The 25,825-nt window shown below is 47.9% G+C and overlaps 1 protein-coding gene across 1 annotated transcript in view; it reads left to right on the forward strand.

Moving 5' to 3' along the window:
* The window catches only part of COL4A2 (collagen type IV alpha 2 chain), a 226,109-nt gene that overhangs the window by 174,044 nt on the left and 26,240 nt on the right, over positions 1–25,825 (forward strand). The window contains exons 27-38 of the mRNA XM_060231861.1: positions 340–447; positions 2,715–2,936; positions 4,921–5,082; positions 7,041–7,211; positions 7,549–7,692; positions 9,399–9,524; positions 14,438–14,619; positions 17,408–17,471; positions 17,986–18,060; positions 19,837–19,944; positions 22,550–22,657; positions 25,003–25,074. Coding sequence (XP_060087844.1) covers positions 340–447; positions 2,715–2,936; positions 4,921–5,082; positions 7,041–7,211; positions 7,549–7,692; positions 9,399–9,524; positions 14,438–14,619; positions 17,408–17,471; positions 17,986–18,060; positions 19,837–19,944; positions 22,550–22,657; positions 25,003–25,074 — 1,542 coding nt within the window. The remainder of the gene's footprint in view (positions 1–339; positions 448–2,714; positions 2,937–4,920; positions 5,083–7,040; positions 7,212–7,548; positions 7,693–9,398; positions 9,525–14,437; positions 14,620–17,407; positions 17,472–17,985; positions 18,061–19,836; positions 19,945–22,549; positions 22,658–25,002; positions 25,075–25,825) is intronic.

Genomic DNA, 25,825 nt, shown 5'->3' on the forward strand with positions numbered 1-25,825 from the left:
TGCAGAGTGGTAAAGCTGCAGTACTGCAGTCTGAACTCTCTGCTCACAACTTGAGTTCAATCCTGGCAGAATCTGGGTTCAGGTAGCTGGCTCAGGTTGACTCAGCCTTCAATCCTTCCGAGGTCAGTAAAATGAGCACCCAGCTTGCTGAGGGGGAAGTGCAGATGACTGGGGAAGGCAATGGCAAACCACCCCGTAAAAAGTCTGCCGTGAAAACATTGTGAAAACAACGTCACCCCAGAGTCGGAAACGACTGGTGCTTTCACCTTTAACTTTTTATGTATATATTCATCCTTTAACATTTGTATCTAACTAAGTATTTTACCTCCAAAAATGTAGGCGCAGTTGGTCCGAAAGGGACTCCAGGAGGCTTTGGTCTGGATGGGCGCCAGGGGGTAACAGGGCCCCAAGGGGACCGAGGCCCCGAAGGTGTAGCAGGCCCCCCAGGTATTGCAAAACCCAAGACATGTTGGGTTCGTTTAGTTTTATTTATGTGTAGTATTTGTGGTTCTTTGTGCTTTTAAAAAAACAAGTGCCTAAGGAGACGTACAGTTAAAAGAGATTCCTTGAGCATATAGATATGACTGTGATCCAATAACTCTGATGTTTGTACAGAGTTTAACATGGGTTTTCTTCCATGGCCAGTTATTATAGTCTGTTCCAGGCAAATGAGTGGAAATGGTTCTAAAAATTTATGCATGTAGAGGAACAAAGCCTGTTGAGGGAAAATCAGCATGGCTTCTGCAAAAGGAAGTCCTGCCTCACTTGCAGCTTTTTTGAGAAGGTTACCAACTATGTAGATTAGGGCAATACAGCAGCTATTACATGCATGGACTTCTAAAAGAGAGCCAGTTTGGTGTAGTGGTTAAGTTCACAGACTCTTATCTGGGAGAACTGGGTTTGATTCCCCACTCCTCCGCCTGCTCGTGCCATAGCCATAGTTATTGCAGGAAGTTGTCCTGGAAAGGGCAGCTACTGTGAGAGCCCTCTCAGCCCTACCCACCTCACAGGGTGTCTGTTGTGGGGGAAGGAGATATAGGAGATTGTAAGCCACTCTGAGTCTCTGATTCAGAGAGAAGGCGGGGTATAAATCTGCAGTCTTCTTCTTCAAAAAGCTTTTGGCAGTGTTGCAAAGGGGTAGCCATGTTAGTTTATCGTAGAAAAATAAAACAAAAATCTGCTGACACTGTAATGACAATATGAGCTGTTATGTATGAATCACTTCATCAGGTAAAATATGTGAAGGAAAAATAGCGCTAAGAAATCTTACGGAGAAGGTTGAGGAGGAGTCAAGGCTTCCTATGAATTACATGGAACTCACGTGGGATTCACATCTATCCTTTCTACCTCTGCTTCTTAATTTTTACTTTACATTGAGATTTAAACTTGGAAGACTGATGGCCCCATCTGTAGCATGACCTCATGTAGACTATTGTGTGCATTGGTGGTCACTGTGGCTGGGTCCACACTACCAGCTTAGGGCGGCTGCAAGCCAACCCGGAAGTGAGCTGGCAGAAATAGGAGCACCAGGAAGTGTTCAGACGGTGCACGGCCCGCCCCCAGAACAGGGATGGGCTGCATGTGCCCTGGAGGAGCATCCAGAGCGCTCATGCGCTGTTCTGTCGCTCCCAGGGTGCTTCCTAGCCAAGGTGCCTCAGAGTCACCTCAGAAATTAGGTACCACTTTGGAAATGGTACCTTTCTAAGGCAGCTCCCTTCGGGCTAGGATGGGGTGAGTCCAGGACAGGGACGGCAGGCAGATGTGCGTGTTTGGACGCACTTTTTAGATCTGCTCACCTGCCGTCCCCAGGGCCACTTAAACCACCTGCCTGCACCCAGCCTGTATGTCCAAAAGTACATTGCAGAGCTGAAAAAAGTATAAAGGAGAACAGTCAAGGTGATTAAGGGGTTAGAGCGCTTTTCCTTTGGGGAAAGGCAGAAGAGTAAGGGATGTTTCAGTTTCAAAAAAAGATGACTGAAGGGGGACGTCGTAGAGGTTTATAAAATTGTGACTGTAATAAGGACCGCCGTGCCCAGAGGCAGTGGACCACAGTTCCAGAGCTAAATAGAAACATCAGGCCTTTGTGCCCTGTTTATTGGCCATCAAGGGCAAATGTTTGGCCGCTGCGTGAAACAGGATGCTGGACCCGATGGACTAATCCAGCAAGGCATTTCTTATATTCTTGTGCAACGGTTCTGAAACAGCCATGTTTTCCCAAGGGTCCATCTGTAAATCAGTCTTGAATTCTTTCCTAAATGATACGCAATTGATTTGTTACAACAACAGGGCATGATCCAGCCAAAGGCAAACACTAAATGTAATGAACAAAGACTAGGAAATGCTAACAAGTTGCATTACTGTGATGATGTTAGCCTTTCATAAAAAAAATTCTTAATTATTTTTGTTAAAGATTGCCATAATCAATCACAGTTCAGTGAACACACACACGAATCTGCCTTATATTGAATCAGACCTTTGGCCCATTAAATTCAGTATAGTCTACTCAGATCAATAGCTGTTCTCCAGGGTCTCGGGCAGAGGTCTTTCACATCACCTGCCTCCTGGTCCATTTATTTGGAAATGCTGGGGATTGAACCAGGTGCAAACCACAGTCTCTTCCACTGAGCCACAGGCCCCTCCTCCCATGGAATGTATTAGATATTGCTATATCAAATATGTTGTTCTATTCAGGGTGTTCATTCTGCTCTATTTAGGATTTACTGGGCCCAGAGGAAGTCAAGGTTTACCAGGATTACCTGGGCCAAAAGGTTTTCCGGGTAGTCCTGGTTCATCAGGTTTCCCAGGTGCACCGGGAGCAAAAGGAATCACAGGAGATATCCTAGGAGCACAGCCAGGCCTCCCAGGAGATGCTGGACAATCTGGATACCCAGGACTTCAAGGCCCCCAAGGAGACCAAGGTGTTCCTGGATTTAGAGGTAATTCTTGGTCTGGCCAATGGACATTTTGAAGAAGTAAAATGACACAAACACAGTCCAGCATACTTCACGGCTGTCTCAGAAAGCTCATGTTTGATCTCTGCCACCCCCTTTTGGCCTGAAATAAATGAACCCCCTTCCCCTACGAGCTAATAAAATTAGGATTTGGGGGGCACCCGTGTTGGTCTGAACAAAGATAGAGTCCAGTGGCACAATTAAGGCCCACAAAGTTATATTCAGGTTGTGGGCTTTCGTGTCCAAGCACACTTCATCACAACTTAAATAAAGCTTTGTTGGTCTTAAAAGTGCCACTGGTCTCTTCTAACTTGGTTCTAAAATTAGGATTTGTAGTTTAGACCTACAGATTCTTACAGCCTCTAAAAGGAAAGAGTTGGGTGGCACTGAAAAAGTGAGGATGGTGGAGGCTGATAGATCTAGAGGCTTTCCTGATGTCGCTTTGGAAGTTTCCAGTAACCACGGTTGATGCCTTTCACAGCCATGGTTAACCTATGGAATACAAAGATGACCTGGATGGTGGACGTGATTGCTCTGGTGTGTCCTCTTCTCTCCTGCAGAGCTCAGAATGCCCCTTGGTTTACCAAGGGGCTTAGACGATGAAGCAGTTTGGCAGAGGGCTGAAGCATAAGTAAGGGGTGGGGGGGGGGACTTGAAGTAAATATGACCAAACTTGAAGTGAGAGTGATGGCAACTGAGCATGTTCCCTTCTCCAACACCCTTGCATCCACACAACATCTTTTCCAGGTTGTTCCATCTACTCTAAAAGAGAGGTTTAAAACCTTCACCTGAAGATGGCATCCCTAAACTTAAATAACATACATACCTACCTCCTGATGGCCAGCATTCTATTCATGGGCAGAGCTTTTTTTGTAGCAGGAACTCCTTTGCATATTAGGCCACACACCCCTGATGTAGCCAGTCCTCCCAAGAGCTTACAGGGCTCTTCATACAGGGCCTACTGTAAGCTCTTGGAGGATTGGCTACATCAGGGGGTGTGGTCTAATATGCATAGGAGTTCCTGATACAAAAAAAACCCCTGTTCATGGGTAAGGTGCTGGAGTGGAGGGTGACGAGGCAGCATTGGGTAATCTTGGAGGAAAAGGACAATCTGGACCCATTTCAATCCAGATTCAGGCCTGGGTTTGGGATGGAGACTGCCATAGTTGCCCTGACTGACAATCTCCACCAGGAAAATGATGGGAATATTGTCTATTTTGCCAGCATTGGTTTTTATCTGTAATTTAGGTGGGAAAAATACTTTAGTTAAGAATTCAGGGCTAGGAATGAGCACGAACCAACTTATGAACCAAAGTTCATAACAATCTGGGCCAATTCATTGGGTCGTGAACTGCAGTTTGGGCAATCGCATTGTTCATAAACTGCCCATGAATCGCCATGTTTTTTGCAGTGGTTCATTCGGTTCGTAGGTTTCTCTAAATGCCTTCCCTTCACTCGCTGAGGTGAGTGAAGGGAAGGCATTTAAAGAGATGTACATGCCTCCCCTTCACTCCTTAAGGCATGCCACAGTGGCACACCTCAATAAGTGAGGGGAAGGCATTTTAAAATGCCATCACCCCCCCCACACACACACACAGAAGCTCCCCACTCCCAAGTCATAAACCAGCAAACCAACGGGGTTGAACTAAATGACCCTGGGGGTCCCTCTCAACTCTATGATTCTATGAAACCACAAACCATTTCAGGAAACTGAAAAGTTTGTGGGGGTTCGTGGTTTTCCATGAACCACCATGAACATCCATTTTCCCAGGTAGTGCCCATCCCTATTCAGGGTTCAAGAAGTGTATAACTTTACCAACAAGGACGCCATCGCTACTTTCATCTTCTGCCTAATAAGGGACCCCAACAGAAAAGATTATGTAGCAGCCTCCATTTCCATTGCCTTAAGGGTCACTGTAATTGTTTTCAGATTGTTATTGTTGATGACCTCTTTTATATTTATTGTTAGGCCTCACTGGGGTTCCAGGCCCATCTGGAATCAAAGGGCAGCGTGGGTTTCCGGGTCCTTCTGGCTTGACAGGTATCCCGGGGCCACCAGGATCATTTGGATTCCCTGGAATGCCAGGCCCACAAGGATCCGCAGGAAGAATGGGTTCACAGGGATTTATTGGTGAGAAACTCTTCCCAAATTTGATTTTCTTCACTTTTTATCTCTATAGCTTAAGCATTTTACTGAGAAAGGAGATCTTTATGTGTAAGTCATCAGCCAGAGTTTCATTCTTCAGTCTTCTTATCAGTTCTTTATACAAGGCTAAACATGATGTGTGTGGTTGCCATGGCACCCACCAATACCTTTCCTGGTGCCGACCAAGTGTTTTGAGAAAATGAATGAGATCATTAACCACTGGAGATTTTATTGGCTGTGCCGATTTTTTCTAAGTTGCTTTGGCAGCATAGCACAAAGATCCTAATGCCATGACTGAAGGTAAGCTGTGGTGGCCTGCTCCTCCTGCGGTGGCCATTTTGTGGTAGCCAGCACACTGTGTCAGAATTCCAAAGGTGCCCACAGACTCAAAAAAGGTTGAGGAACCCATAGAGTAGCCATTGCCCATGTAATATTGCCAATATGTGATTCACTCCTGATCCTTTGAGCACTAGTAGAAGTGTTTCTGTGGAATGTCGTGTGCTGGTGCTTTTAAAATGTTGCATGAGATACATCATTTAGATGTTTCGTAACCCATGTAGTGACCACTGAAAAATGTTCCTGCATGCTAGTAGGTAGCTTCAGAGTTTGTATGCTGCCTGCTGTATGGCTTGGTCCAGCTTTATTGAATTTTCTGGATAGTCAACACAAGGTCTTTGACCAGAATACCCAGCTTGTGGTTCTGCCATTCAGACTCTACATTGGTTGGGCCAAACCACAAAATGACTACTTCTCTAGACTCCTGCCATGTCATTTGGAAATAGCTTTAAGCAGGGCTTTTTTGGTGGCAGGAACTCCTTTGCACATTAGGTCACATCCCCTGATGTAGCCAATCCTCTGAGCTTATAGTAGGCCCTGTACTAAGAACCCTGTAAGCTCTTGGAGGATTGGCTACATCAGGGATGTGTGGCCTAATATGCAAAGGGGTTCCTGATACAAAAAAAGCCCGAGCTTTAAGCAGTGTTAACATCTTATAGTGCCAAGTAACAGAGGCTGCAATTTATACTGAATCAGGCCCTTGGTCAGTAGAATGTCCTGAGACTGACAGCAGCTCTAGCTCTCTAGAGCCTCAGGTGGAGGTTTTTCACATCACCTACTACCTTCTCCTCTTAACTGGAGGTGCCAGAGATTGAATTTGGGACCTGCTGTCTGCCAAGCAGATACTACTGATGCATGGCCTCTCCCCTTATTCTAAGAACGTTTTCCTAGGAGTGAGACCCATTAAAAACATGGGAGTTACTTCTGTTTCCAGATCTTATTAAGTGCACATATTTAAATGCTGTCATCCTCTAGCACAGCGGTTGCCAAAATGTGGCTCAGGAGCCACATCTGGCTTTTACACACATATTGTATGGCTCTTGAAGCCCCCACTCAGTTGGCTGGCTTGGAGAAGGCATTTATCTCTTTAAATCACTTCTCCAAACTAAGCCAGCTGATGGCTTGGAGAATTCATTTAAAGTTGCTTTCTTTCCACCTCTTTGTCCCCCATCTATTCGCCTGCCTGCAGTCCTTCCTTCCCTCCCTCCCTCAAATATCCCCATAGCTCTCAAAATCTTACATTCATGTCCTACAGGTCTCAAACATCTGATGTTTATTCTGTGTGGCTCTTATGCCAACCAAGTTTGGCCACCCCTGCTCTAGCAAAAGATTTAGGGTGAGGATTTTTGTGGATTTGTGATTTATTCTCCAGCTTACTCAAGCGATAGAAGAAACTAAGGGATGCAGTCTTGATCAGGAAGGGTTTTTCTCCTTAAGTCCTAGGAATCTTTGTAATTCGGAAACACTCCCATGAATAGTTGCTGACACCTCTTTGTTCCGATTGTTTGTTTCTCCTTGTTAACGCAAAATGTCTGCAAGAGTGGGTTTTCATGTGTTCAATCGCATCCAATCTCTTTTTGCTTTCTTTTGCATGTGATGCTTTATAGGCCCTCCTGGCCCCCGAGGGGATTCAGGAGACCCAGGAGCACCTGGCCCTGCAGGTGTAAAAGGCCTGCTGGGTACCAAAGGAGATCCAGGTTTCGCAGGCATTAAAGGCAAAGCTGGTGAGATTGGCCTTGCTGGAGTAGATGGGATGCCCGGCCTCCCTGGTCTGAAAGGTAAAGCACAAATCCTAAACCCAGAATTGCATGACCAGCTGCTCTACAGGAAGTTTCCAGTTTGGAAAAGAAGGGGGAGGGGGCTTTCTGGATTGAGTTTTGTTTTGGGCTTTCTGGATTATATTTTGTCTCACTCCACAACTCATGCCCTTATTTTTAGTACTTGTTTCTGTAAATGTAAATTCAAATTTTCAAATCTACAATTCTGTGCAAAGCCTTGTCAGTTGAAAATGAAATCCAGCTGGTTCTTTGCCTAAAGAATGGAGCAGGAGAAAACAGACTTGAATCCAGACTTAGAGGGGCTTCACCTTTCCCATTCCTTTTTTTCTCTCACAAGGCAGCAAAGGCTCCCAGGGCGTTGAAGGGTTCAAAGGGGCCATGGGCCTCAAAGGATGGCCGGGGTGGAAAGGAGACCCAGGAGAGACGGGCGTACCTGGGCTGCAGGGCTCACAAGGACTGTCTGGTGAACCAGGACAGAAAGGTACCTCCTTTCATTTTGACAAATATTACTCTGATGTGCATTGGATTGAGTTCGGAGTGGTTTTTTCCCCCTAACATATTGCATTTATTTAGAAGAACACTAGGACTGATTTCCCACTTACCTTGTTTCAGTCTCGTTGCTCCTTTCCCCTGCGGAGCTGGATTTCTCACAAGCTGCCCCGAGCCGGCGAATTGCCCCACCCCTTTTCAAGTTCCCTCCGCGGCAGACAGAAACCGGTTTTCAACTCACTGGTCCGGGACAGTTTGTGCGAAATCCAGCAGCAGCCCCGTGGAGAAGAGGAGAGTGAGAGCAGCATAAGCTTAGTGGGAAATCGGTCTCGGTTTAGCTGCCTCCTATGTGTGGTAAGCAGGGAGCAACTGCTCTGTTCCATAGACCGTGCTGTGGATTTCTTGCGTCAACAGTTGTCTTATTGATAGTGCCTAGATAAAGGAAGCATTCCCATCCTCTTCTTTCAACCCTATCTAGCCAATAGGGGAGCCCATACTCATGACCTATGACAACGAGGAAGCCTATACCCATGCATGGGCTATAACAACAAGGGAGCCTGTGCCCATGGGCATAACAATAGGGGAGCCTCCAGGCAGAGCCTATAGCAACAGTAACGTAATGCTTTTATTGTTATTTAATTCGGTTTCATCTTGTTTTTGAACTCTATCTTGCTTTTGAAATGCGACTTTTTAAAAAAAAATTAATTTGAGACCAGATATTGGGAAGGGTGATAAAAAAAAATCAGTTAAATAAATAAACAGGGGAATTATAGCTATTTTGGATAGTTAGAATAGCAATAGGAGAATGACAGTGTCCCCTTTTTCTAAGCTCCACAGCTTCACAAAAATTTTATTAGCTTCAGGCCTCATTTTGGGCAGGAGCTCACAGGAGCAGAACTCCAGAACCTCTCAATGTTACTGTGTTCTTTCCTTCTCCACCCCCACCCCTAATACTTGCTTTTGGGCTCCATTGTTCAAACCCCCTGTAAGAATTTTACTGAACTCTAAGATTTGACAAACCTTCTAACATTTTCCCCTCACAAAAAAATGGGAAAAGAACCAAAACATATAAAGCAGACAAATGGAAATCCTCATCACGCCACTGTGGCCACATAGGAGAAAGTAATTTAAGAAGTATGATGGGAGTAAGGTTTTATTATGACAAATTCTCATTAACAATTATAATTCAAGAAGCGTTTTGAGGTAGAGGCTGAGCTGATATAATTTTGTACACCAATGTATTATGCATTGCCTGCTGCTTTGCTTTTTTATATTTGTAACAAGTAGCAAGATTCCTTTCCTCCGACCGGAGACAGAACCTCAAGGCCAGGCACTGATAGCGGAGCACCTGTTTTGAGAAAAGGACTGGACAATCGGGGAGGGTTATTCTTGCCCGCACTTTTCCTTCCCGCTTTGCTTTGAAAGTGTGACTGTTATATTAAAGCATATATAAGGGGGCCGTTGCTCTGGCTCGCCAGTCTTAGCAAAACCCATTTTGCATCCAGTAGCATCAGTGACTGAATAAACCTGCCTTTCAACAAAGTGGACTATGTTGCTTGAGTTACTGGGGTCTTGACACCAGTGGTGTCAGGAGTTTGTGGCATATGCAAATGAGTTATGTAAATAAGTTGTGCTAATGAGCTCTGGCACCTCTTTTCTAAGAGATGACCCCTGCCTCTGGGCATTTACTCCTCGCAGGAAACCGTGGAGAACATGGCCCACCGGGAGCACCCCCGAAAATCATGCTGAGCATGCTCCAGGAAGTGAAAGGTGAAAAAGGAGACGAGGGGGAAACAGGAGACAAGGGGTACTTTGGTCCCAAAGGTAAGGAGCCACTCCAGCACCATTAGGAATAGGGTGTGGCATTTATTTCCCCGCCCTCCCCACCGAAGCAGATTCAGGGCGGCTCACAACAGTAAAAGCATTTACAGGTTAAACATTAACTCATTAAAATCTTACAATAAAACAATTAAAACATTTTAAAAACAGTTTGGTGCTAATAATAATACAATCTTCTTCATGGTCTCTGTGCATCACACTGATGGGAGTAGGCGCCAGCGCCGATCTCGATCGGTAAACTTCAAAAGCTGCGGATTTCCGCGCCGACGTCCCAGTGCGCATGCCCGGCCCCCCCCCCCCCCCCGCGCATGCTCACTGGGACAGGAGCGGACATCCCGCCAGTTCTCTTCTGACCGCCGCGCTGATCAGTCGATCTTCTCTGCTACGGTCGGTGAACTTACCCTTGGATAATAATTTTTTCTTCTATTCTTCTTAGTTAGATAGTTGTAGTTATAGTTGTAGTTATAGTGTAGTTTTAGATAGTTAGTAATAGTTGCGGGAGAGCGGGGGAGTTTTTCCCGCCCTTCGGGGCCCCCTCTCCCTACTTTCGTTTTTCCCGCCGTTCGTTTCCCTCGTATGGAAAGACGGTGGGGGTTCTTTCGCCGCTGCTCCTCGTGCGGGAGTAAAATCGCCCCTCCGGACGGGCACGAACTGTGTTTGCTGTGCCTGGGCGAGAGGCACCGTCCTGACTCCTGTCCTCATTGCGCCAAGTTTTCGCGCCAAACGAGGAAGAACAGGGCAGCCCGACTTGCAGCGGCACTGATGGAGCAGGCTCTTTCCCCTCGTCGCCAGCAGGCTGAGCAGGCGGAACAGCCCTCCGGTCATTCCGACCAGTCGGCACCGAAGTCGGTCGACACCGACCAGACCCCTCCCGACACCGACCGCCCTAAGAAAAAGCCGGGCGATGCGGTAACCTCGGGATCCTCGACGCCAGCTAAACGGCGCAAGGAGGAGAAAGGGGCATCAGCTGTAAAGGGGAAGAAGGACAAGAAACAGAGACACAAATCGGCGCCGCTCTCCGCGCCGGTGTCTCCCGTGGACCCTACGGCTCCGATAGTCCCTCCGCTAAAGCTCTTCGCGTCCCCGATACGCCACTCCGACACTCCTTTAGACTCGAGGTCGACGCAGCTGGTCATTTCGGACTCTGATTCGGACATAGAATCGGGCCAGAGGGTCGGTACCGACCGCAGCCCTCTCGGCCGAAGCACCCCTCGACAGCGAAGCCCACTGGTCAGACCGAGTGATCGGCCCCGAGACCGTTCAGCCAGCAGGTCACGATCTCCTCTCGGCAAGGACGAAGGCCGATCGCCTCGTGGAGCCCCGTCCCACGTCCCATGGGACCAGAGGCAATGGCAGTATTTGTATGGGGCTTACCCAGTACAACCTCATTACCCATGGCTGCCGCCGCGACAACCCGAATGGGACCAAGCTTCTGAGACATCTTACCGGTCCCGCACGTCTTTTCGCACGGTGAAGACGGCCCCGTCGGCGTCGGTGTCGAAACCCCTAGAACCACGCACGAAGGAGCACGACTTCGCCCCACCGTTAAAGCCGAGGTCGACCCCGACAGCCCCAGCATCCCCATTGAAGCCGGTGCAGCCATCGGACTTGTCCGACTCCCTGGACGAGTCTCCCAGGTCGCCGGGGGGTTCGTCTCCTGACGGAGGACCTTCGTCGCCGGACGAGCCATCGCCACCGGGAAAGACCTCGGACGAACAGCCGATCTCGCCATCGGAAGACCTCAAGTCCTACGGCGACTTAGTAAAGCGGATGGCTCACACCCTCTCGCTCCCGACGGTCCAGCCACAACCGGTCGTTACCGATACGGTTTTCGACATCGTGCAACAGGACACTTCCACCGCTGTGGCACTGCCTCTGACCAATGTTATGTTGCAGACTGCCAAGTCCTCATGGGACAAGCCGGCGTCCACGCCTGTGTCCTCTCGCAGGCTGGACCATATGTACAGGATCCAGGAGTCATCAGCAGAGTTCCTGTACGTGCACCCGAGACCGAACTCAGTGGTAGTGTCCTCTTCGTCAAAGGCGAAGAAGACCCATTCCACGCCCCCCGATAAGGAGGGTAGGAAACTGGATGCAATAGGAAGACGCCTTTACACCACAGGCTCACTGGGAGTCAAAGTTGCAAACTACGCAGCCTGTATGGGCAGATATCAATATGCCCTATGGGACCAGGTCTCCACCATTCTTGGTTCCATCCCGGAGCAGGCGAAGACCTCACTGAGAAAGCTGCAAAAGGAGGGCATGGCCCTCGCAAAACAACAGCTGAACTCAGCAAAACACTCGGGGGACACGTGCGCCAAAACATTGACCACTGCTATCGCCCTCCGCAGACATTCCTGGCTCCGTTCCACGGCACTGCAACACGACACGCAGGCCTATGTGGAGGATCTACCGTTCGATGGCTCGGGATTGTTTAGCTCAAACACGGACTCGGTCTTGCAAGAGTTAGACAAAAGTATAAAGACATCTCGGAACCTGGGAGTAACAAGCCCCCGCACTCCAGCCAAGAGACAGTGGCCAAAGACGTGGCACAAGAAGCCCTACTCAAAGTCGCCAGAGCGGCAATGGCGCTCCAAGCAGCCAGCTTTTCCGCGGCCCCAGTACCAGCAGAAACCTAAGTACTCGCCACCCTCTACCCAGGTACCCAGGCAGAAGGGTTCCAAACAAAAGCAGGGCCTTTGACTGCCTCCCGCCCCTGTATGGCCCTGTGGACTTGCACAGTATCCGGTTGGCACGTTTCCTCCCTGCCTGGGCCCGCATCACGTCGGACCGCTGGGTGCTGTCAATTATTCAATAGGGCACTAACGGGAAGACCTTTTGAGCCTATGGCCTCCTGCTCTCCTCACCTATTGGCCTGGAAAACAGCCTTTTTGGTGGCCATCACCTCGGCGAGGAGGGTGGGGGAGCTGGCGGCGCTGCGCTGCGATGCCCCCTACCTTAATTTCTCAGCGGATGGGGTGATGCTCCGCCCTGACGTTAAGTTCCTACCGAAGGTGGTATCCCCGTTTCACCTGAATTCGGAAATATTTCTGCCGGTTTATTTCCCGTTGCCGGCTAATGACTCAGAACGGCGCCTTCACGCCCTGGATGTTAAACGGGCGCTATCTTTCTATCTTCACCGCACAAGTCAGTCGCGGAGAGACCCCAGACTGTTTGTATCGTACGCTGGACCCTCCACGGGCCTGCGGATCTCCTCGCAGCGCTTGTCCAAATGGATTACGGGGGCGATCCGCCTGTGCTACATGCTCCACAAGAGGCCGCTGCCCGGCCCTCTACGGGCTCATTCCACGCGAGCTATGGCAGCATCGGCTGCGTTCATGAAGGGAGTGGCCCTGCAGGACATCTGTAAAGCTGCCACATGGGCATCAGCTCACACCTTCGTGACACACTACGCGCTGGACCTGGGGCAGAGACGAGCTTCCGCTGTGGGCCACGCTGTGTTGCAGTCCGTCTCCTCGTGATGGACCGTCGCACCCGCCTCCAGGTAGGCTTGAGCTTGCTAGTCTCCCATCAGTGTGATGCACAGAGACCACGAAGAAGATAAACAGGTTTCCTACCTGTAACTGATGATCTTCGAGTGGTCATCTGTGCAGTCACACTACCCGCCCGACCTTCCCCGCTGCTGACGGTCCCTCCTGAGGGGCTAACGTGGCGGTCAGAAGGAACTGGCGGGATGTCCGCTCCTGTCCCAGTGAGCATGCGCGGGGGGGGGGGGGGCCCGGGCATGCGCACTGGGACGTCGGCGCGGAAATCCGCAGCTTTTGAAGTTTACCGATCGAGATCGGCGCTGGCGCCTACTCCCATCAGTGTGACTGCACAGATGACCACTCGAAGATCATCAGTTACAGGTAGGAAACCTGTTTTTCCAGTAATTTCAGTCTTCCTGAGTACCCTCATATGTGGCTATCCATTAAAGCAAGTTGAAATAAAGCTGTCTTGCAAGCCTTGCGGAACTGAACAAGGTCCCGCAAGGCTCTTGTTTCTTCTGGCAGTTGGTCCAACCAACAGGGGGCCACTATAGAGAAGGCTCTCTCCCGAGTGATCTTCAGTCTTGCCTCCCTCGGCCCAGGGATCGATAACAGGTTCTGTGTCCCTGATCTAAGTACCCTCTGGGGAACATATGGGAAGAGACGGTCCCTAAGGTAGACAGGTCCTCGGCCATATAGGGCTTTATACCCCACCCTTCTCTCTGAATCAGAGACTCAGAGTGGCTTACAATCTCCCATATCTTCTCCCCCCACAACAGACACCCTGCGAGGTGGGTGGGGCTGAGAGGACTCTCACAGCAGCTGCCCTTTCAAGGACAACCTCTGCCAGAGCCATGCCAGCATCTCCCAAGATGCATGCAGGTCATGCCCTACAGCAGGGCACCATTGTGTGGCTGTTCATTAGGAAAGTTCAGCAGAAGGCGTCTTTCTCAAGTTGGTGCCAAAAACAGACCTTTTCGGAAGGCTCTGACAGCATCAGGACTTTTTTTTGTAGCAGGAACTTCTTTGGATATTAGGCCACGCCCCTCGGATGTAGCCAGTCCTCCTGGAACTTACAGTATGCCCTGTGCTAAGAGCCCTGTAAGCTCTTGGAGGATTGGCTACATCAGGGGTGGGTGGCCCAGGGGTGGAATTCTAGCAGGAGCTCCTTTGCATATTAGGCCACACACCCCTGATGTAGCCAATCCTCCTGGAGCTTACAGTATGCCCTGTTCTAAGAGCCCTGTAAGCTCTTGGAGGATTGGCTACATCAGGGGTGGGTGGCCTGATATGCAAAGGAGCTCCTGCTACAAAAAAGAAAGCCCTTCAACTGTTCATCTGCCACCAAAGGCTGCTTGACAGAAGCTCGATTTCCTCTGAAGTAAACGTTTTCCAACTCTCTGTTCACAGGCAGTAAAGGGATGCCAGGCTACCCCGGCCAGACTGGAAGACCTGGTTTACCTGGATTCCCAGGTTACATAAAAGGCCACAAAGGAGAGATCGGGGCCAAAGGATTCAAAGGCGTTCCAGGACACCCTGGTGCCCAGGGACCTCCGGGTATTTCTGGCTTCCCCGGAGCCACTGGACGTCGGGTGAGCAAATCCCATTTGTTTGTTTATTTGAGCCACAACTTTGTGCAGGACACCCTGCCACTGGGCAAACTAGGTGCCTTGTGGGGTGACCAAATAGGGAAAAAAAAAACCCATATAACTTGGTGACATTATCAGTCCAGGGAGGGAACCAGAAATTAGCCTTGCCTAGGAGGCTAGACAGTCTAGGGCCAGCCCTGAGGACATCTTTGATTGGGGAGTGGCAAAAAGAGGTAGAAAGAGCTTTCTCTCTCAGGCCCTAAATTCATGCTGTCCCCCCAGGCCAGTGGCTGCTTGTATGTCTAGTGCCCCATGTAGTTTAGCCCCAGAATATTCTTTGTTCAGCATTCGTACATGGTGTTCATGATGGAGGAACTGATTGGAGAGTGTGATCTTAAGAGCCTGCTTCGGCAGGGAGGGCGGGTTATAAATCAAATAAACTACACTGACTAAACCAGGGGCGTCAAACTCATTCATTATGAGGGCTGGATCCAACATAAAGGGGACCTTGTCGAGCCAGGCCATGTGTGTCATAAAATGTAATGCCAGGTAGCAGAGATATAAACTTTGTAAAGGACACCGACAAACACAATTAAAGTTTTTAAATAAAACATGATTAATACATTAGCACTTGTTGGTCTTAATGGTGCTTTCTTTGTATCTCTCCCATGGGATCCAGGGAGCTGGGCAAAGGAAGTTCTGGCTCCTTCCTTCCTTCCTCAGGGGACCAGGAGGGGAAGGAGCCTCAGCCAATAGAAGGAAGAGAGGCTTGGCTCAGTAACTCTATTGTGCAATTGAGAGAGCCTGGCAAATCAAGCTCTCCCTCCCCGTCTTCCTCCCCAGGGGAGGAGCCTTAGCCAATGAAGAAAGTAGAGGCTTCACTCTGTAGCTTCTGTGCAATTGGAGCGAGCCTGGCAAAGCCAGCTGTGATGCAGAAGGAAGCAAGAAAGAGAGAGAAGGAAGCAGATGACCGCCAGTTGCTCGGGGGCCTGATAGGAGCCTTCCGGGGGCCTGATTTGGCCCCTGGGCTGCGTGTTTGACACCCCTGAACTAAACTAAACACTCACCTGGGGGAAGTCCCAATGGAGTAGACTTCAGGGGCAGACAAAAGGGGCAGCGGGGTGGCAACGTGTGTGCTGCTGCCCCTTTTACCTGCCCAGTCCTGGCAAGCAAAAGAGGCAGCATAGGGGCAACGTGCGTGCAGCTGCATGGGGGCTGGGGTTCTTGCCTGGGGCGGCAAAACCCCTAGTGCCAGCCGTGCTTTAGGCTCAAGGCAGTCTGCATCCATGTAAATAGCTGCGTATATGCACTAGATCAGGGGTGGCCAAACTGTGGCTTGGAGCCACATGTGGCTCTCTCACACATATTGTGTGGCTCTTGAAGCCCCCGCTGCTCCGTCAGCCATTTGGACAAGGCATTTGTCTCTTTAAATCACTTCTCCAAGCCAAGCCAGCCAGCAGTTTGGAGAATGGATTTAAAGTTAAAGTTGCTTTCTTTCCACCTCCACCTCCTCCCCCATCTGTTTGCCTTCCTGCTATTCTTCTGGCTGTCAATCATCTGACGCTCATGCCTCACGGCTCTCAAATGTCTAATGTTTATAATATGTGACTCTTATGTCAAGCAAGTTTGGCCACTCCTGCACTAGAGCCTCCATGGGGTGAATGAGCAAAGTTCTGCAACCAGGACTCCTGCAGACACCCATTTGTGAGCTTCCATGGATGCTGAGGGGGATGGGACTTCTCCACTCCCTCCCCTGTCATTTGATTTCAGCAGTGGCCTCTTGAGACTGCATGGATCAAGGCTGTGGTTTCTTGCAGAAACTGAAGGACCGCCTCCTTCCCTATGTCCCTGTGTGCCATCTGCTGGCTGTCCCACCCCTTAGAGTGGCCTGCCTGGCATCGACCAGAGCCCAGCCCTTTCTGCTCTGGCTTTGTGGGATGGGCATCCTGAAGAACTGAGGAGGGTGCCCTCCTTGGAGAACTTCAGGAGGCACTGCAGGGGCTTCTTGTTTGCCAGAGCTTTTGTGGGGGTCTGAATGGCAGGCATCTATGGAGGAGGAGGAGATTGGATTTATACCCCACCCTTCACTACCCAAAGAAGTCTCAGAGTAGCTTACAATCTCCTTTCCCTTCCGCTCCCCGCAGCAGACACCCTGAGAGATAGGTAGGGCTGAGAGCTCCGACAGAAACTGCTCTTCCCAGAATAGCCTCTGCCAGAGCAATGGCTGACCCAAGGCCATTCCAGGAGGTGCAAGTGGAGGAGTGGGGAATCAAATGCGGTTCTCCCAAATAAGAGTCTGCGCACTTATCCACCACACCAAACTGACTCTCAGACTGGCTTGGTACACCAAACTGGAAATAAGGGGGGAGAGATCCGGGGTTTGATATTTTATTTTTGGCTAGAGATTTTTAAAACTATTATTGTAAGCTGCCTTGAACCAGGAGGAAAGGTGGGGTAGAAATTTTTCGGTTTTTGTTTTAAAAAATTGTGGGTTTTTTTGTTAAAAAATAATAATACATTTTTAATAAATAAAATTGTCACAGGAATTCCTGTCTTTCTAACCCACACCTGTTTGAAAATATCTTTTTGATATTCAATACTTTTTTGAGGACTTTTTTTTGTAATTTTTCACTTTTAACCATCTCTTTGGAATGAAGACGCTCAGTAGGGAAAAAAAAGACAAATAACAAAGGATAAAATGTTTATGCATTTTCATCTTTACCCTAACAATGTTGTTGTGTTATATCTGTTCTGATCAATATCCTGATGTCCGCTTTCAATCACATGACAGGGAGACAAGGGAATGCCGGGGACAACAGGGTCATTTGGCGAGAAGGGCCAGACTGGGGACTTGGGTAAGTCCTTTTGCACTCCACTCCAGCTGAGCTTTTTAAAATAATTATTTCATTGCATGTATACAGTCCTGTGCAGAATGGAAACTTGTTACCAGTCACCAGGGCTTTTTTGTTTTGTAGCAAGAACTGCTTTTCATATTAGGCCACACCTCTCTGATGTAGCCAGTCCTCCAAGAGCTTACAGTAGGCCCTTTAAGAAGAGCCCTGTAAGCTCTTGGAGGATTGGCTACATAAGAGGGGTGTGGCCTAATATGCAAAGAGTTCCTGCTACAAAAAAAAAGCCCTGCCAATCACCTAATCCAGAATATGCTGAATTCGCTAGGAAGATTTCCACAGTGCTCTTGAGACACTGATCTCAAATTCCTACATCTCTCCCCCTCCCCTTTGTTCACTTTCTGTCATCATCTTTCATTTTTGGTTCATAATGTACACAGTAATCGCAAGTTTTTCACTTCTGAATGAAAAAATGTTTAAAAACATATAAAAATACCTTGTTGATGTATGTTTCTAACAGGTAGCAGGGGAGATACTATAAACTTACCAGGACAAAGAGGTCCCAAAGGAGAGAGCGGTTTCTCTGGATTCTCAGGTAAAACTCTTTCACTGCTGTGATGACATGACCACAGTGGATTTTTCCCTTTTTTTCATTCCAGATAACAGCCTGACAGTTAAAAATAATTTATGTATAGTTGTTCTGAGAGGTGAAATTCTAGCAGGACCTCCTTTGCATATTAGGCCATGCTCCCCTGATGTAGCCAATCCTCCAAGAGCTTACAAAAAAGAGCCTTGTAAGCTCCTTGAGGATTGGCTACATCAGGGGTGTGTGGCCTAATATGCAAAGGAGCTCCTGGTAGAATTCCACCCCGGCTGTTCTTAACTTCCAAAGTGTTTGTGGTCATCCAATGAAATTGTGTATTACAGTTTCCGTTTGCAGATGGGAAAATAAAATAGAGACTCCACCAACACTTCTGCTGTGTCTGATTTTGGAACCCTTGAAGAAGCAAAAATGTTGATAAACGTGCAGTTGTATGCCTAGATATACCCATTATCCTCTTGAAGTCCATGAGTATTTTGTGCATGTACAGTTGTACAATACTTATATAATACATTACAATATGGCTACGCTTGGGTTAATTCAATCCTTTGCATATTAGGCCACACACCCCAGATGTAGCCAATCCACCAAGAGCTTACAAAAAAAAGAACTCTTGGAGGATTGGCTACACCAGGGACTGTGGCTTAATATGCAAAGGATTGAATTAACCCAAGCTTAAAAAGGTAAAGGTAGTCTCCTGTGCAAGCACCAGTCGTTTCCAACTCTGGGGTGACATCGTATCACGATATTTTCACGGCAGACTTTGTACAGGGTGGTTTGCCATTGCCTTCCCCAGTCATCTACACTCCCCCCCCCCCACCTCCAGCAAGCTGGGTACTCATTTTACCGACCTTGGAAGAATGGAAGGCTGAGTCAACCTTGAGCCGGCTACCTAAACCCAGCTTTTGCTGGGATCGAACTCAGGTCGTGAGCAGAGAGCTTGGGACTGCGGTACTGCAGCTTAACCACTCTGCGCCACGGAGCTGCTAACCCAAGCTTAGCTCCTGCATTGTGCAGAGGGTTGGACTAGTTGACCATGGAGGTTTCTTCCAAATCTATGATTCTAATTTTAGCCTCCCCCATATTATCTGGCTGGGAGCACCTACAACTGTTACAACTGAATTGTTTTTTTAAAAGGGAGATTTGCTCATTAATCTACAGCTTGTCATACCTAGAACATGTTCAAGAGAACTATTGTGGGAACATTGTCCTTTGCTACCACACAACTTACTACCCCTTGTAGGATTTCAGGCACCTTTCACATGGGTGGAATTCTAGCAGGAGCTCCTTTGCATATTAGGCCACACACCCCTGATGTAGCCAATCCACTAAGAGCTTACAAGGCTCTTTTTTGTAAGTTCTTGGAGGATTGGCTACATCCAGTGGGTGTGGCCTAATATGCAAATGAGCTCCTGCTAGAATTTCATCCCTGTCCTTTCATTTTGCATCTGCAGCTTCGATAGGTGGACTACTCGGGCATAACCATAACCAGGGTTGCCAACTTTGGGTTGACAAATACCTGGAATTTTTATGGGTAGAGCCTGGGGAGGGTGGGGTTTGGGGGGTGAGGGACCCCAGCTGGCTATAATGCCACAGAATTTGCCCTCCAGAGCAGCCATGTTCCTTTGGTCATCTGGAGAGCAGTTGTAACAGCAAGAGAACTCCTGGTGTCACCTGGAGATTGGCAATCCTAATTATAGCCAACACTAGCAATTATGTTTGCAGCATTAATGGGTATTGATTGTTCTCCCCCCCCCCCTTTCTTTGCAGGCGTAAGAGGCCCCACAGGAGAAAAAGGGGAAAGTGGAGATCCGGGTATTACAGGCATTGAAGGATTCAGGGGTGCACAAGGAGAACCTGGTTCAAGAGGACAAAAAGGTGCCGCTTGCCTTTCACACTGTCTCTTTTAAGCTCAGAATCACTTTTCATTCACCCCTCCCTATAGTACTACTGAATATGACCTCAAGGAGAATGAGCATAAAGGGCATAAGTTCCTCCCACTGTTGTGTGTTGCAGGAGGGGTTGTTCTGCTTTGCTCACACACTTCTCCTCCCATCCTGGATATCTTCAGGGTGGAATTCTAGCAGGAGCCCCTTTGCATATGAGGCCACACACCCCTGATGTAGCCAATCCTCCAAGAGCTTACAAGGCTCTTTTTTGTAAGCTCTTGGAGGATTGGCTACATCAGAGGGGTGTGGCCTAATATGCAAAGGAGCTCCTGCTAGAATTCCACCCCTGGATATCTTACTTCCCAAAATGATACTCTGTTCAGTCTGGGGCATGCAGAAGAAGTTCTAATGCAGGTTTTCTGTGTTCGTGAGTGCCTGAAGAAGCCAGAGCAAAAGCAGTACCAAACATATAAGCCCCTTTGTTTGTGGAAGCTTTCTTTGGAGTGTTGCTCTTCCCTGGGCCATGAAGAGTGGTGGTGGAAAGTGCTGTCAATCACCATTGGCGTATGGCAGGGGTGTCAAACATGCGGCCTGGGGGCCGAATCAGGCCCCTGGAGGACTACGATCAGGCCCTTGAGCAACTGCCTGTTGTCTGCTTCCTTCTCCTTCTGTCTTGTTTCCTTCTGCATAACAGCTTGCTTTGCAAGGCTTGCTCAGTCGCACAGGAACTACTGAGCCAAGCCTCTCTTCCTATTGGCTGAGGTTCCTCCCACTCCTGGTCCCCTGGTGAGGGAAGGAAAGAGCCAGAGCTTCCTTTGTCCAGTTCCCTGGATCCCATGGGAGAAATACAAAGAAAACACCTTAAGACCAATGAGTGCTAATGTTTTAAGTTTAAAAAAACCCCTTTCATTGTGTTTGTCTGTGTCCTTTATAAAGTTTATATCTCTACTATCTAATCTTAAATAGGAGCACACATGGCCTGGCCCGACAAGGTCTCATTTATGTCAGATTGGGCTCTCATAACAAAATGAGTTTGACACCCCTGACTTATGGCGACCCTGTAGAGTTTTCAAGGCAAGAGATATTCAGAGGCGGCTTGCCATCGCTTGCCTCTGCATAGCAGCCCCGGATCTCCTTGGTGGCCTTCCATCCAAATACTCACCAGGCTTAACCTCCAAGACAGGGTGTCGAAACTCATTTGTTATGAGGGCCAGATCTGACATAAATGAGTCCTTGTTGGGCCAGGCCATATGTGTCATAAAATGTAATGCAAGGTAGGGGAGATATAAACTTTATGTGAGACGCAGAAGGAATCAAGAGAAAGGGGAAAGGAAGCAGACCTGCTTGTGGGCCTGATAGGAGACCTCCAGGGGCCTGATTTGGCCACCGGGCCGTATGTTTGACACCCCTCTCTAAGATATGATGAGATTGGACTAGCCTGAACTATCCAGGTCATCCGGTCAGTGCAATTCTAGGCAGAGCTAATCCAGTCTAAAACCAGGGATGGAATTCTAGCAGGAGCTCCTTTGCATATTAGGCCACACCCCTCTGATGCAGCCATCCTCCAAGAGCTTACAAAAAAGAGCCTTGCAAGCTCTTGGAGGATTGGCTACATCGGGGGTGTGGCCTAATATGCAAAGGAGTTCCCGCTAGAATTCCACCCCTGTCTAAAAGCATTGATTTAAGCGGCTTTAGACCAGAGTAGCTCTGCATAAGATTGCACTGCTGGTTTCCCTAGCTTAGTGGTACTTCCTCTGTGGCTTGCAGAGATCCTCATTTTCAGGTCCCATCAGCCGAAAGAGCCACATTCACTTCCTTCCCCAGGATGGAGCATGCACTTTTTGGAGACTTGGAACTTACCAGTTTCTGCAGTGGTAGCTGTTTAAAGGTAGGGACCAAGGACCAGCCACAGGCCCCACCAGGGAAGAGCCTTGCTGCTCTCCTGAAATGTGGGGAGATGCCACTTTGGGTCCCAGTGCTCAGAAGAGCCCCAAGTGTCATATCAAAGAACCATGTGTGGCTCCTGACCTCTTGGATGAGTATCACTGATGCAGCACAGTAGAGAGGTTTGAATAAGCAAAAGAGTTCTAAATATGAAATATAAAAAGAGTATACGGTACATTCTTGGATCAAGAGCGGAGGGGGGAATCAGTCCTTTTCTGGTCAAACTGCCGAACAATTTGGGACTGGTTCAAAGACAAACGTTTGTGCTAAGTAATAAGCGTTGTGTCTCTTCCACCAATATTTGGACTTTGTAATAATTGAATAGATGCCAAGACATAGTGTAGTGTCTCAGCCACCAATATTCAGATTATCTAATAATTTAATGCATGCCATAGGGTTGCCAGCCTCCAGGTGAGGCCTGGAGATCTCCTGCTTTTACAACTGATTTCCAGCCAGCAGAGATCTGCTCCTCTGGAGAAAATGGTTGCTTGGAAGGGTGGGTCTTATGGCATTGTACCATGCTGAGGCCCCTCCCCTCCCCAAACCCCACCCTCTCCTGGCTCCACCCCCAAAGTCTCCAGTTATTTTCCTACCCAGACCTCACAACCTTAGCATGCCAAGACAAAAGTGATTTTTTTTTAACAATGTAGGATTTCCGGGACAGATTGGGGAACGAGGATCATCGGGGGATCCAGGATTTCCAGGATTATCGGGTGAAAAGGGAAGTTCTGGACAGCCAGGGCTTCCAGGACTGAAAGGTAAATTTAATTATTTCATTTTTATATTATGATTAATTTTAAATTAATTTAAAAGTATGCATTCTACACTGAAATAGGGAATATTGCATCCTGATCTCTTTTCACTAAATATTGTCTGGGGTCTTCCATGATGGGCAAACACCCTTTGGCTTGCTTTGATTTTTGTTCATTTTGCATTCTTGCCCTGTAAGCGTGGAAAGCCGCCATTGGAATAAAGGAGCCCTGGAGAACTACATTTCCCAGAGCTCCTTTGCTGTTGCTGCATTCTAGGGGACTTGATGGAAGGAGGAAAGGATAAAGAGATGCCTGGCTTCTGCCACCAACCCAGGGAAGAAACACTGGGGAAGGGCAAATATAATCCCAGAACCTGAACTGGCAGTTTCTGTGTTCACCTCCTCTTGAGTGAGGACTTTTGAACTATGGAGGGGTTGTAATCTGACCACCCTCCAATTGAAAAGTCACTCACAAGACATATAAGGGTCAAAGGGACCATCAGTACTTGAGCTGCCCCTAGTTTCTCTTGGGGATTTTTCTCCATTCACCTCTTCCTCCCCCTTTAAAATGCAGGGACAAATGGTAGCCAATCAGCCTCCTCCTTATTGCAAGCACAAGTCCCAAGGCACTATAGTCCAGCCCCATACTAGAAAGCCATGTGCATTTTCAGACTGATTTCATTCACAGCTGCAGTATGCAAAGCAATAGATAGTGACAATCTTGCAGTGGATTATGAGTCCCTCAGTTTTAAAAATGTCCTTTCTGTTTTGCACAATTGCACATAAGCTGGTAGCTGGAAGAGGTACTGTATGTTCAGTATGCATGTTTTAGTGCTGTCATCACCAGGATGCCAAATTTTCCAATATTTTTGCATGTCTGGTATTCTTAGCGTGTGCAGATTTGAATACTTTGCTTGCATGCATCTTTGGCTTTTGCAACATGATAAATCTAATCTTCCATTTGTTGTATTTGAGGTCTTGCATGCTGCATAGTCGTTGACAGCTAACATTCAGTGTCAGCAAATGATGTAGTGTGTATTTAATATGTAGCAGTATTTGACAGTGTTGGAAATCTGGCACGCAATAGCATTTGGTATTGGACCATTCACTGACTGTAGGAATTGATTTTGCCATGACTGCGTAGCTGGAATGCAGTAGCTTATATGCATTTGCTACACACACACACACAAACACACATGAAGCTGCCATACTGAATCAGACCCTTGGTCCATCGAAGTCAGTACCAGGGCTTTTTTTGTAGCAGGAACTCCTTTGCATATTAGGCCACACACCCCTGATGTAGCTAATCCTCCAAGAGTTTACAGTAGGCCCTGCAAGAATTCTGTAAGCTCTTGGGGGATTGGCTACATCAAGGGGGTGTGGTCTAATATGCAGAGGAGTTCCTGCCACAAAAAGAGCCCTGGTCAGTACTGTCTACTCTGACTGGTCTCAGGCTGAGGGCTTTCCCATCATCCACTCTCTTTTAACTGGAGATGGCAGGGACTGAACCTGGGACCTTCTGCATGCAAAGCAGAAGCTCTTCCACTGAGCCACGGCCCCTTCCCGTAGTATTAATATTCAACAGCATTTGGTTGCTGATTTGCAATAATATTCCATGCTTAGCAGCTATTGTTAGAACTCTTTCTAGTTAAGAGCTTTTAGCATTCGCTGTCTGTCATCATTTTTTAAAAAAACAAGCAGTCAAGAATTTGCTGACTGGTTGTTAAAAAAAACCAGAACCTGACATCTCAGACATCAAGGTTAAACTCCAAATTTGGACTTTGAGTTCAGTGATAAAAAAATCGTAATTGCTGCATCAATAATATATATTCAGTTACTGGCAGGGGTTTTTTGGTAACAAGAATTCCTTTGCATATCGGGCTACACCCCCTGATGTAGCCAGTCCTCCAAGAGCTTACAGTAGGCCCTGTACTAAGAGCTCTGTAAGCTCTTGGAGGATTGGCTACATCAGGGGTGTGTGGCCTAATATGCAAAGGAGCTCCTGCTACAAAAAAATCCCTGGATTCAACATAAACTTCCAACTGTTTTTCCACTTCTTTTGCCAGACAGTATGTAACAGGCACCAGATAAGACTTCCCTCATGCCAGCTGGCCATGCTTTATGCATGCATGCATCTTAAGCAGAAAACAATAGCAAATGTGTGCAAACATGTCAGGCAGAATAGCTGCAATGCCTTCAGCTGGGCCGTGGGTGCCAAGCAGATATGGCTGCAGATCTGCCTTTCTGCACATGAAGTTGTTTCATATCAAACACTTTGTTTCCTCCATAAAACCTGTAACATTTGCTAATTACATCTAGGGATTATATTGACCGTATGATATTTTTTGGCAGGTGCACCAGGCTTCAGAGGAATTTCTGGATTAGATGGGCTGGCAGGAGCTAAGGGACTTCCAGGAACACCAGGTATGTTCAGGTGATGCTGTGTTACTGAAACAGCTCCCTTTTACTGGAGTCAGATGACTTTCAGACCATTCTTCATTTGTAAAATGTATTACTTTTCAAGCATTCTCAAAATGAGGAATAACGTTTACAATCCGAGATCAGGAAATCAAACAGGACAGGACAGGAGCCAGAATTATTCTGCTTCCTACATCAGTTACAACCAGGGCAGATTAACCACATAGATCTTATGTACGTTGGTGAACATTTAGAGTCTCATCCAAAGGGCCAAGATTTCTGCAAGATGCTTGTCCTGCAATTTGGGAGCCACTATCTGTTAAATAGTGGGTTCAATGCATGAGGAGACCTGCAGCAGTGAATCAAAGCTCTTTTATTGTGATTACAGCATAGCGATGGCTGACGAAAGACTACTGTATTGGACTAACGGGGCCAACTATATACACATTCAAGTTCCCGCGCTATAATGGCATTGGATCATTTGAACCAGCAGGGGGCTGGTGATTGGTCCAGGGAAGCAGAGATCTGGATCTGCTTTCCTGATGGACCTCCTGATGGCATTGGGTTTTTTGGCCAGTGTGTGACACAGAGTGTTGGACTGGATGGGCCATTGGCCTGATCCAACATGGCTTCTCTGATGTTCTTATGTGACACAGAGTGTTGGACTGGATGGGCCATTGGCCTGATCCAACATGGCTTCTCTTATGTCCTTATGTGACACAGAGTGTTGGACTGGATGGGCCACTGGCCTGATCCA

The sequence above is a fragment of the Heteronotia binoei genome, chromosome 1, assembly GCF_032191835.1.
Source record: "Heteronotia binoei isolate CCM8104 ecotype False Entrance Well chromosome 1, APGP_CSIRO_Hbin_v1, whole genome shotgun sequence".
Lineage (NCBI taxonomy): Eukaryota > Metazoa > Chordata > Lepidosauria > Squamata > Gekkonidae > Heteronotia > Heteronotia binoei.